The sequence below is a fragment of the Apteryx mantelli genome, chromosome 5 (genome assembly GCF_036417845.1).
Source record: "Apteryx mantelli isolate bAptMan1 chromosome 5, bAptMan1.hap1, whole genome shotgun sequence".
Taxonomy (NCBI): Eukaryota; Metazoa; Chordata; class Aves; order Apterygiformes; family Apterygidae; genus Apteryx; species Apteryx mantelli.
Genome location: NC_089982.1, coordinates 25,117,473 through 25,129,942, shown reverse-complemented (window position 1 = coordinate 25,129,942; position 12,470 = coordinate 25,117,473). Strand labels below are relative to the sequence as shown.

Genomic DNA, 12,470 nt, shown 5'->3' with positions numbered 1-12,470 from the left:
ACACAAATTGGCTTGGCCAGAATTTGTGATCACTGGAATCTAGCATTTCTTTGACTTGCACCAGTGATTAGAAACATCAACCAACACAGTGGAAACACAAACATTGTTCTGTCAAATACATTAACATTTAAAAAATGCAGGTTTTTACAGCTGCACAGGCTTGTAATTGAAGTATTTTCTTGTTATCAGTCCACACTGAAAACTTGTTTCTCGTGACATAAGCTTTATCTCAGAGGCTGTTAGCTTGCTTTTGACACTTTTGAATGAGCATTAATGGAGTAAAGTTGCAGTCACCAGCTGAAGCATAAAGGCTTTTTGCATAGCAACTTTTGGTTTTGGAAGCTAATATGTATATTGTTAATTAAGTTTTAAAACATTTAAACTGTCATGCCCTCTTTCACATTTGTAATCTGGAAACAGGGTTTTCTTCTTTGAAGTCATTCTCTTTTGATTTAAGCTAATTAATCAGAATTTAGTTTTAGCAATGATTATTGCAAAGAATGTGCCAATTTCTTGAGATACACCATGGCTCATCTTTTGTGAAGTGACTTAACTGTCTAACATAAAGGGCATTAGATGTCTTTCTAATTGGTTTAATCTTAATTGGGTTGACTTAATTGCAGAAATCTCTCTGAGGAGATGACTGTCTCTGCCTTTCATCTTCTCCCCCTGTATAAACAGGAGATTAAATGTCCCCCACTCATTTTCTGCAGAAAAACGCCCCTACACCTGCGAGGTTTGCAATAAGTCCTTCAAACGACTTGATCAAGTGACTGCACACAAAATAATACACAGTGAAGATAAACCTTATAAATGCAAGCTTTGTGGAAAGGGATTTGCCCACAGAAATGTTTACAAGAATCACAAGAAGGTAAAACACTCTGCTGTTGTTGTTTACAGGTCTGCCAGCCTCAGATTTGCAGCTATTTTTCTTTTAAATGGTTGATCATTAAGCTCTGGCATGCTTATAAACATGGGATTAAAGTTTTAGAAAATGTATTTTCTAGTGTTCTTTGTTATAATTAAAATCTCAAGATACTAAATGAATTCTATTATTAAAAAAAGTGAAACAGGCAAAAGCAAACCACAGTTTCTTCACTAAAAGCATCACATAAATCCCAATTTTAATTTTTATGAATTTTTTAATATTAGGTTATCAAGTTAAATTTTAACAGATCTAAAATGTCTTCAAATTTTTTGTTCTTTAAAAAATACTGTCTTCGAATGAAACTAAGTATAGTCCTGTTGCAGTCATTCCTAACTGTTGGACTTAGCAGGAGCTGCTTTCAAACAATACTGGATTTGCACTGGGTAGTGTTAACACATTACAACAGTGTCAGAAGACACATTACTTGAGAAATATACTCATGAAGGGGTGCTCTGCTTCTGTTGATTTAAAGCTCAAGTCTCCCTGGCCTAATTTCTGTAATACCTGCAATTACTTTTAACCAGGGGTTACATTTTCAATGGCAAGGCTGCACAGATGACTGCTGTTTCAGAATTACAAGACTGCAAAAATATTATCTGTCGGATTTCCTGTGCAGTATTTGGAACTCTTTTCCCTTCCCTTCCCTTCCCTTCCCTTCCCTTCCCTTCCCTTCCCTTCCCTTCCCTTCCCTTCCCTTCCCTTCCTTCTTGTTTTTTTTTCTTTTTTTCTCTTCCCCTTCCCTCCTCTTTGAGGAAACTGATATAGCCATACTTACAGGTCTTACACAGTCTGGCTCATGTTATATGGCATCTGGGAATTTGGCACAGGACCTTTGCACCATCTCTTGCACTTTCAGCTATAACTCATATGAGAGTAGTAATAACACCTCTTGTAGGATGAAGCAGTGATGACTGCCTAAAACAGAAAACATGCAGAAGCCTACTGAAAGACGAGACTAGCTCCCATATATGCTGTGATTGTATCTTATGTATTAGACTATTAAAAACATGAGGCAGAATCTTGCCAATTCGGTATAGGCTAATTGAAAATATCTAAAATATTATCTGGAAAGATGCTTCTATATCTTAAGTGAATAAATGTAATGTTTCCTTATGTTAATTTGCAATTGATGGCTGATAGGGAGTTTTGGCTGAGAATGGACTTCAGGATTAAGTATGAATTATGAATAAACACTTTGACCCAATTCTGTGTTCAAAGCAGCAGTACCACTAGCATAAGCAAGGATTGCATGAAAAAAACCTTGCAGTATCTGACAAGGATTAGAGACTCTACTTGCTGGGAGAAATATTAAATTTAGACTGGTTCAGCAAGTATCTAATTTTTGTCAAAAGAATAATTTAAAGCATTTTGGAATACCTTTTTTCTGAATCTATTTGCATGTAGTACTGGCTGTAAATCAACCCTGTCTGGTAATGAAAGAATCTTATTCCTGTGTTTACGTAAGGTTTACCAAAACAGCAGGGAATATTCACCCATCCACATTTAGGTTTCTAATTTCACAGGCTGAATGAGGAGATGAGCCTAAGAGAAAGGGGCCAAGATAGATCTTCTGAACTGCTTTTTGGAGACACCTATCTCTCCATTGATTATAGAGAGATTTCAAAGATACTGCCTAGCATAACTACGTGCCAGAGTTTGACACTGTTGGCTCTCTCATCTGCAATCCAGCAATGTACCTTTAATGAAGGTAAAACAAGGAGATGTAGTAGATTTTGGAATGGAATATGGATTTGTATGCACAAGACCAATTATAAGGAATAAGTTAAGGATGTCATAGTTTGGGATGCCAAAGTAGTTTTAAGTGCCATGATTTTGAGAGGGCTATACCATTACTAGGGTGGAAGAGTGTGAGTTTATTAATAATAAGAAACAGGGTGTAAGTTTTATGACTTTGAATTTTATTCTGTGTTGTAGAGGGAAACCTGTTGTTCTTTTTTCTGTGATTCCTTTAGGGAGGATATTTAATCTGATTTTGTGTTGGAAGTATCAGAGTAAAAATGAAACTTGGCTCCCACAACACATATTTTTAAACATCTCTCGGATGTGGGCTGTTGTTGGGGCGTTTCAAAGGGGCAGAAGGAGATTAGGTCATCACATTTCATTGGCTTTCACTGGGAGATAGGCAGTGAGTTTTGCTGTGTTCAGTGGTGCATTGTGTCAGGAACAGTAACCTAGCACTGACTAAGCCATTATAGTTACAGACCTGAGAGTCAGGAAGCACTAGTTCTGCTGTGCTACCACTCTGATACACTGCTTCTGCATATGAGTACTGCGCTGCTCTGTGTGGGTGCGTCTATGAACTTGCTCTGGCACACGCTTGGAGATGTCAGCGCTGAAAACTATTATGCAATGCGGAACTAGCTCAGATATCTTGAAAAAGCTTGGACTAAACGACTAAGTGACCAAAAATGTAGTTCCATTTGTGTGTCAAGGGAAGAGAATAGTATCTGAAATTAAGAGGTATGCATAGTATTGAATTGTGCTACAGATAAAACTAGTCAGCTTTCATCTAGGCTAGACTGAATTAAAGTGCATATTCTGTGCTATTTAATGCATATTACTTCTGTACAGGAGAGAAGAGAGATTTTGTTCCATCTGCTCCTTTGTTGCTGTGTGTATAGCATGCATTCAGAAAATAAAATATGATGGTATGACCGGTGAGCAGAAGTAGGTCAGCAGACACAGGATTTTAAAGGGTTTACAGTTAATCTAGGGTTATTTGGTCCTGGGGAGAATACTGAATTGTAAAAATTGCATTCCCTCAGCTTCTCTACTGGGAATGAGTAGCCTTAGGTTGGATTTGAACTTCCAGAAATGCTGTGGTAAGAAAGGCTGCCATTAGATGCATCCTCAGATGCTTTATTCATGCTACTGTTCAAAAAGTGCACTGAATCCTTCTAAAATTAGGCATCAGCAAACCTTGAAGAGTTAGAGGTGTAGGTTCTTTGTGGCATGACACTTCATTCTGTATGGAGTTTTTGATGCCTGATGCTAATGCCTGCACTGTTTCCAAATGAGCCTACTCCAGTGTCTAGAATTTCTGTACCTTTCAAAATACTGTGGACGTAATCAGTGGTTGCCTGATAGAAAACATGAAAATTAAAAAGAAAGTAATTGCTCTGTGTTCAAATCTTTAAGAGAAAAAGAATTTAAAGAAGATATGTGGTTATGTTTTTGTAGACAAATGGAACTGATAAGTTGTGGTTTTCTGCCTAGTGAATACATAAATAGTGGGAAATGTGTATATCCAGAAGGATTTTTTGTTTTTACTGTTGTTTATGGCCTTACTGGCATTTTAACAGTGAAACAGTTCATTCAACAGTATAGACCTGCTCTAGAGGAGACAGCAGTAAAAACATGCGTTCTTAGTTTGTGTTTTATTTTCCATGTCCCAGTCTGGTGGAAATGTCTGGTGAAGCAATAACAGAAAAAAAATGTAATGATATTTTCTCGATGTAGATAGAATCTTTCTCTTGCTACTACACTTACAAAAGATTTCAGTACTGTATCCAAACATTTAATATAGTTCAAGGCTAAGCCCAGCACTGACTCACAGAAAAAGCTTTGAATAGTGTAGAAAAATGTCTAAAGCTTCTATTCAGCTGCAGAACATCAAGTTATTGAAACTAACTGCACTGTTGGCATTGCATACTGCTTATATTCCTCTCTGAATCAGGCCCTAAAATAGTGAGTGCAGCTCACTTTTGATTGCCTTCCTTTTGAATTTAGATGCTGCAAACTTTTGTAGTGGCTGCTTTGTCTTATTTGAGCGAAGGCCAACTCTAGAGGGTGCCTCACAGGAGAGTGACTGCAATCTATTCTATCATATTCAAATTAAGAGCAGCCCACTGCATTTGGCATGTTGCTGGTGGGGCACTTATTGGAGAATGAAATTGGACATATCATCTTACAAGTGTAGAGTAGTCCATTGCTTTGTTTATATTGCTGTGTGTGTATTAAATATGTAGCTTAAAACTCGAAACCTAGTTTGTGTGTGTACTGTGTACCCACTGTCAGATATGGACATACCCTGTTATATAGCAGATTGCTTGAATATTCCGTATAACATAACATCTCTTTTAGTAGTTTCTAGTAACCTGATTAGCTGAATCTTAACATCTAATTTAAGCACAGCAAATATACTAGCTCACGTTTGCAATTTGGATTTCTGTAGAATAAACGTGCTGTTCATAGCTGATCCCTAGCTTGTGTAACTGAACGTAGGATTGTGAAAAGATGTGATGGTGGTGTTGATTCATGCATCTCAAAGTGCTTTACCGATGGGACATGCCTTGACAGCTGAAATTTTCAGCCCCTGCTCTGATTGAATTGGAAGCCCTCTCTGATCTGGAACCTATAAGTGGTTCAAAAGAGCACAGTATGAGAACTAATATGTTTGTTTGGGGGATATTGCTCCTCCTTAAGATTTACATGGGTTTTTGAAATAGACCTAACTTCGTTCCGGACCGTTCAGAAAAGTGGGAGAGGATTTGGGATATCTGTGTACCCTTGAATGTTGGTACAACTAGTTAGGCATTTGTCTCTTTAATGAACTTAAGGAATGCAGATGAATGCTTGTATTTTGGTCAAAAGATTAAAAGAACTGACAAGGGGATGCTAAGAATGAATTCGGTATGAATCACTGTGCTCTTCAGAGCTGTCACTCAAGTGGTGAGTGTTCTAAAACAGGGCGTTTTTGAAATAAACAACATGAATTTTGCGCTCGTGAAAGGTGCCAGATTGACAGCCCTAGAGACTGAACCCTTCTATTTATCCACAGAACAGGTACAGCACAGACAGCAGCACTGCGAGCTTCCCCACAGTGTCTCGTCAATATGTCTCAACCCTGTTCTGGAGGAACCACCTATTGAGGTGAGAAGGTAGTTCAGTCTCTTCATGTCCTGTCAATCCTTGGCCTGACTGCTGAGACTGCCAAGCAGGGTGTCAACTAACACAAACTGCAATGTGAACCTCTATGAGCTGGACTGAAATAGTTGGCACATTTTATATGACATGTAACATACTCCACATGTTTGACAGTGGTCCAGTTGTCTTTTTGCTCTAAGTGACTCTGGCTGGGGACAAGGAACTGACTTTGAATCCAAAGCCTCTATATCCCATTGCAAGTACACTAATGTTTTGGTATTGTTTTGAGAGGACATTTGGATTAAAATCAATCTGGGTTCAAGATCCTGAGTCTACATCTAAGTAATTATGCTGACTTCCCACTGCTCCTTTTTTCTCCCCAGTTTAAGGGACAGCTATAAGTGTCTTACGGTATTATGAACTTTTCTACCCTAAACAGAAATAGATTAGACACTTGTATACAATGCTAATAATTACCCTTAGGCTACAAAATTAACTAATTTACATAATTTTGTTATTAACATAATCCTTACATACTGTAAAATACACTGTCCCTCCCCTTCTCCCCTTGACGCTGCAGGTTTTACTTAAGGTCCTTGTAAGCTAATACAGTATTCAGACACTGATGCTTTAAAAACTTGCTTTTCTTTGAAAAAGAGTAGAAATTGGGTAGATAACAAATTGTATAGATTAATTTACTGTCTATAGTGGGATAATATTTAATAACACTGTGAAACAGTGAAAGTGCTTTGAAATTTATGGAAGTAGAAGTTGGATCTTTCACAAGCTCCAGAAATCTGCTCCAGCAACTGTGCAGCGTGTTTGCAAGATTCATCCAAGCTTAGCTTTCTGTCTTATTTATGGCTTTGATGAGGCTATTTGTTGGCTATGGTGAATTTTTACTGCAGCAAACAAAAATCCCAATTCTGATGCTTCTGGGTTTTTTTTTTCTTCTTTCCTTTTTTTAAATGCATGAAGCTGAGATGTGGATGTGTAAGACTAGTCTCATGATTTGAGAAATTGTATTTGATGAATTTTAAATTGCTCCCTTGAGATAATCAGGTCAGTTTTACCTTTAAAATCAGCTGAGAAAAATTACGGGGTTTTGTGTATATGCATTAAATTTTAAGGCATTTATTAGTATTACTAAGTAGTGAAGGCAAATATTAGTACTGATGAAGCAATAAAACTGAGCATGCAGTTTTCCTCCCAGTTATTCTGTACTTTTGTTTCTATTTACATGCACCCTCCATATAACCCTTCTGAGGACTTGGATGATATATGTATTGAGTAGCTGCTATGTTGAGTTTCAGGGTTCCAGATAAAGACAGAATGATGATTGTTTTAATTCTTTCTCCCCTGATATTTCATATTGCTATGATATCCCCTCCTGAATCCAGTTTGGAAAATTAGCTGTAATTACTGTAACAGCCACAGTTAATAGATTTCCTTGATCCTCTCCTCTGACATGTTGTCTTTCATCTGCAGACCCATTCTGAAGAGAGACCATTCCAGTGTGAAGAATGCAAGGCTTTGTTCCGAACCCCATTCTCTCTACAAAGACATCTACTAATTCATAACAGTAAGTGCTAACTCAGAGGGGAAAAAGAACTTTCTGAGTTCTCATATTTGACTGAGAAAGGTAGACATATGGCACCTTGCTCCAATATGCAACTTGCTATGTTACAGTAATATTAAAATTCATCTCTAAACCCTGGGAGTTAGAAAATTCAGAGCCAAATTCAAACCTGGTCTTTAAATACACTTAACTGCAAATCCAAATTTACTTTAGAAAATCTAGTGATGGTTTGAGGTCTGTTGACAAAGGATTTCTTGATAGTATTATCATAATTTTAAGGAAGGAGAAATGGAAGCAAAGAGAACTAGGTGGCTTACTCAGCTTTTGTAGGTAATCTGTTTTACAGCTTGGAACTGATAATATGTCTCCTAAGCCAGGCTCAGCCATAAGATAGTGCTTCCTGACAATAGAATAGGAGTAGCAGCCTAGAGAAATGCTGTGCCCTTTTTTCCTCGTGAGTAACTTGCTTCTGACACTCTATATTGTTTCTTAATTCACTGTTTCAAGGTTCTTTCTCCTTTAGAAGTTTTGGAGATGTGCTCTTTCCTTGCTTTTAGGTGGTAGTAGGATTTATTTTCTGTGGAACTCTGTCTTTAGTATTAAAAGAGCCCTAAATTTCCATGCAATGATGTGGATGTCAGCCATTTAAATTTTAGAACTTATTCATGATCTAAAATCCCTGTAGCTGTGAAGACAGTGCATTGATTTTGGGAATATTTACACTGGTGCAATTTCAAAAAATAAACTTTCCTTTTTTTGTCCAGTGTGTCAGTATTTCTGATAGATAAATTATTAGAGCAGAGCGTTTGGTTCTGCAGTTTCATGAATTTTATACTGAATTTTGTAAAATCTATATCCAATGATGTAATAAAAATATTGAAATCCTGTTCAGTGTGTGTATTTCAGTGCACCATGCATGTATAGATGGACTTTTTCATTTGCAGAATGTCCAAAACCAGTAATTTCTCATACCCAGAAGCATACCCGGAAGTGTAGGCCTTGATAATGGTCTCTCGAAAAACATATGTTTTGACTTGTTTTTCAGAAGGATGGAAGCTCAGGAAATTTGAGGGCTTTGAGTAGGGCTTGTGACTTGTGGCAGATTTAGCTGTTTCTGAATGATCACTGATTAAGCAAATATTAATATATCAGGCCGTGAACTGCAGTGGCACAGACATTCTGTCTTCTCAGTCTTCCTTGGTGCAGAAGCAGACATTTTGTTGAGGTACAGAGTAGATGCTTGAAAGTGATTTCTTCTTCTGCCATCTTAGCTAAAAATATCTCCAAAATGAGTCAAAGCATTAAAACAATAATATTTGGCATTTTTATTAAATCAAATCTTCCCACAGGGCAGATTTTTAAAGCTAGTTTTTATTCTTATTTTGGGGAAAAAAAACAAACCAACTTGACAGTAGGCCATAATATAGCAGAATGTGGAGCAAAAAGCTTATATGGTCATACTGCAGCCCCTCATTTTCCTTATGTGTAGTCCTTTTATAAAAGAAGTGTTGACAGAGCAATAGCAAAGTGAAAGTCATTACGAGAATGAACTGAAGAATAAACAGTTTTCAGGTCAAGACTGTGATTAAAACAAGGGGCTCTGCTGTAGTCTGCCAAGGGCTTGTGTTCCAGGTGAAGAAATGCATAACTTTTCCCCTCATGACCTAACTCTGAGACTGACAGGTTGTATTGCCATGATAATGAGTTTCTCATACTTGAAATAACTCAGAATCTTAGGCATTGTCGTGCTACAGCTGGATGATAGTTCCTCTCATAGAACTAAAATATACTTGTTGTTTTATAGAAAGGAGAGAAACAAAACAATGTCCAGATGTGTTTAGCTGGCTTACAGTTTTGTGCTGTGGGAAAGAAAAAATTTTGTGAATCTTGAAAACTCTAGGAAAAATTGAAATTCAGTCTGCATCATGTATTCCTTTAAAATGACATCCCAAACTTTCAAAAACATTGTTTTAGGAATAGGCACGCTGCAGAATGATGTAGAATAACTTAAAATTTATTTTACAAACCTAATTTACTGGAAAGAACAGTATATTTTATAAAGCTCACTTTTCAGCTGTTGAAATTGGAAAAGGCATCATGGATATAGTTTTCAAAATTCAAGATCAAATATGCTTAATTGAGAAATCAAAACCACCCCAATCCCTTTTTTTCCCCAGGTTCTAGCTGTGTAAACTTAACTTGTCTTCTGAGAGTCTGCCCAGCCTTTTCTGTTAGCCACGCTGCTGCTGCTAATATTAGGTTCTATGTTCTAATTATGCCACTGGCAATACCGGCAATGCCCCTTTAGTCTCAGCAGTGGTGTTTAGGAAGGAATGTATGATAGCTCAAATTTGGCTAATACTGGCTCATGTGGTTGTAAGCAACCAGGCCAAAAAGAATGAAAAGCCCTAAGCAGCTTTGCTTTGGTCATTCAGTTATGTAGGATTGTGGAGATATGCATGAACAAGATTGTGTCTGCTGAGAAGGACATCAACCTTTTCAGGTATTTGCTTTCCAGAGCAAAAATCTACGAGCAGAATGTTTGATATTAAGAGAAATATTAATTAGTTCCTTTTACAGGGTCAGCAAAAGTGGGCACTGGAGATTGCTCATTTCAAATGAAGCGCAAGTAGTCCTATTTTTCATTATGTTTTTTGTGATAAGGAAGGCACAGCAATGAAATAGTTAAAACCAATCCCAGGAAAGACATTCACGTTATGATTTGTATTTCTGGAGGAGAGCACTACAGGGTATATTATGTCTGTGCTCTGCTTCCCTCTTTGGAGGCATATACTGATTTGAAGATATTTCATGTCAAGCACTCCGAGAAAGTTTCCCTCCTTCCTGGTGTGATAAGAACTGAAGTTGACGATGCACTTCCTTGTTTACTTCCATTCTCTAGAATGCCCAGGCCTGAGGAGAGAACATATATATGTGTGTGTGCATCTGTATATACACACATATATGTGTATATATATATAAAATACGTGTATGTATGTATACACATATATAAAATATATGTACATACATATATATTCTCTGTATTTGGTAACAATTTTGTAACAAACCTCTTAATCTAGAGCAATGCACACCTGTTGACTGAAAATAGAGAAATACTTTCTTCATTGCTTATTTATTGATATAAAAGATTTATTTGGTAACTTTCACAGTTACTGTTAACCACCAAAGTCACTAGAAAAAACTTGTTTCTTGGCAATGACATATTCTAAGAAGCAGACATGTTCTTGCATTTATTCTCTGAAATCTGGCTGTCGTTTATCACAGCAGTGAGGTACCATGAAATATATTACATGAGCTGTATTTTTTCCTGCAGTATTCTATGATTAATTATTTTCTGTAAGAGAAAGAAAAGAGAGGGGAAAAAAAGGTCAATTAAAATAAAAAGTTTCGTAAAGCATAGAAGTTCTTATAAAAAGTAACTTTTAAAAGAAATGACTGGAATTTTTTTTCCTTTGTTGAAGCAGTAGAAACTTGCACGTTACTTTAGGGAAAATAGTAATGACTTCACTTCCAGCTAGCACAGTAGTCACATGTTCCCAAGACTAGGGCTGAAGAGATTCACTAAGCAGTTAGAAGCAGTATCAGTGTTAAACTGCCACATAATAGCATATTAAAATGCATCCCTGTTGACCTTGAAAATTCTTCTTCCTAATAGATAGACTGAAGTATTGAGGGAATAAGGCAACCTGCGCTCTAATACCTTTAAAGCATATTCTTCTTGTGTTGTCCAAGACAAAACTGTTTTTTTTTTTCCAAACCAAAAGTAAATGAGAGATTTCAAGTGTTTTTAAGGTTGATTTGTAGGAGATAGAAACTCTTTTTTCATAGGGTTGAGAATGTTCATGTGTATTTGGGCACCATTGTTTTTTTGTGGGCACCATAAGCTTCACTTATATGTATTGCATGTATAACATGTAATAAAAATTTTTTTTCAGTGCCTGTATATGTAGTATCAGATGAGCTTTAATATGTAGCTTACAGAAATCAATTTCATTCATATTGGCCTTTGGACTAACACCAGGACAAGGACGGTTTTATCCTCCAATGAGTTGTATCAAGAACATGAGTTTAGCTCTGTGTGTGTATCCTTTCTACTGGAAAAAGTAGCCTATACTTATAGAAACTTTTATCTTATTCGTATGGATCAGGAGACTATAGATCAGATCTCTGCCCTGAAAAATGAGTGGTGGAGGATAATCCTTAGATTTTGGTGATCCTTCTTTGTAATGCAATTGTTTGGAAAGTATTTTAGGATATGGGCACCTGATTTCCAGTTTATACTGGGTGTGGTTCTGGAGATACCTTAAGCATCCTTGATTTCTGAATGACTACCATTTTACAGATGTTTAACTTGTAATCTTGATATAGTAGTTAACAATTAAAAGTGAAGAGCTGCTCTTTGCATTTATGATCGTGGTGAAGAGAAGGTTCACTGTAATGATTTCTCTCCAGGATCATCTGTCTTGACTTTTTTGTTCTTTGTTTTTTTTTCCCCTCTGAAAAAATTTATGCAGCTTTGCACAATATGTTTCTTCCCTTCCCTTACATACTTTGTTGTAGTTTAAAACAACTGATAATATTAATCTTGCCTCTTTCATAACCTTCAACCACATTGCCATAGGTTGAACAATAGCACTGGTATAGCACTTAGAATTTTATCTTCCTCCTCTGAGTTTGCCTTTGCTGAAGTGAATTAGATAGTTTACTCAAAGTCAGTATTTCTTGCTTTGAGCCTTCTTTTAAATTGAGGAAGATACCTCTTATCACTTAGGTTTCAAAGGATGAAAACTATTTCATCTTTTTTTTTTTTTGTGACTAGGTGCTGGAAAAACATGTGCTTCTTTCTACTGGCAGCCATTTAAAATTCCATTTCATCTTTGGCTGTAGAGTTTAATCTCACATTTGTGACTATTTTATTGTCATGACTATGTTCCACTTTCTTAATTCCCTAATGACTTTTTTTTACCTGATGTGGTATTCTTTCTCTTTCTGTTCTCAGGACCCAGCTCTTCCTTTGTCTCCTTTTGCCACATTTGTTCATTTTTCTGAAACAAA

At 36.7% G+C, this 12,470-nt stretch overlaps 1 protein-coding gene across 10 annotated transcripts in view; it reads left to right on the top strand.

Annotated features, from left to right (window-relative positions):
- PRDM5 (PR/SET domain 5) overlaps positions 1 to 12,470 on the top strand; it is a 96,980-nt gene that overhangs the window by 45,450 nt on the left and 39,060 nt on the right. For 7 of the 10 annotated variants that reach the window (XR_010884363.1, XR_010884366.1, XR_010884364.1 and 4 more), the window contains 3 exons: positions 714 to 871; positions 5,735 to 5,821; positions 7,304 to 7,397. Coding sequence is in view for 6 of the 10 variants with exons in the window: in XM_067297662.1 (XP_067153763.1) it covers positions 714 to 871; positions 5,735 to 5,821; positions 7,304 to 7,397 (339 nt within the window). In the remaining 4 variants the exon portion in view is untranslated. Of the gene's footprint in view, positions 1 to 713; positions 872 to 5,729; positions 5,822 to 7,303; positions 7,398 to 12,470 lie in introns of all 10 variants that reach the window. The other 3 variants (XM_067297664.1, XM_067297661.1, XM_067297663.1) reach the window with 2 other exon arrangements.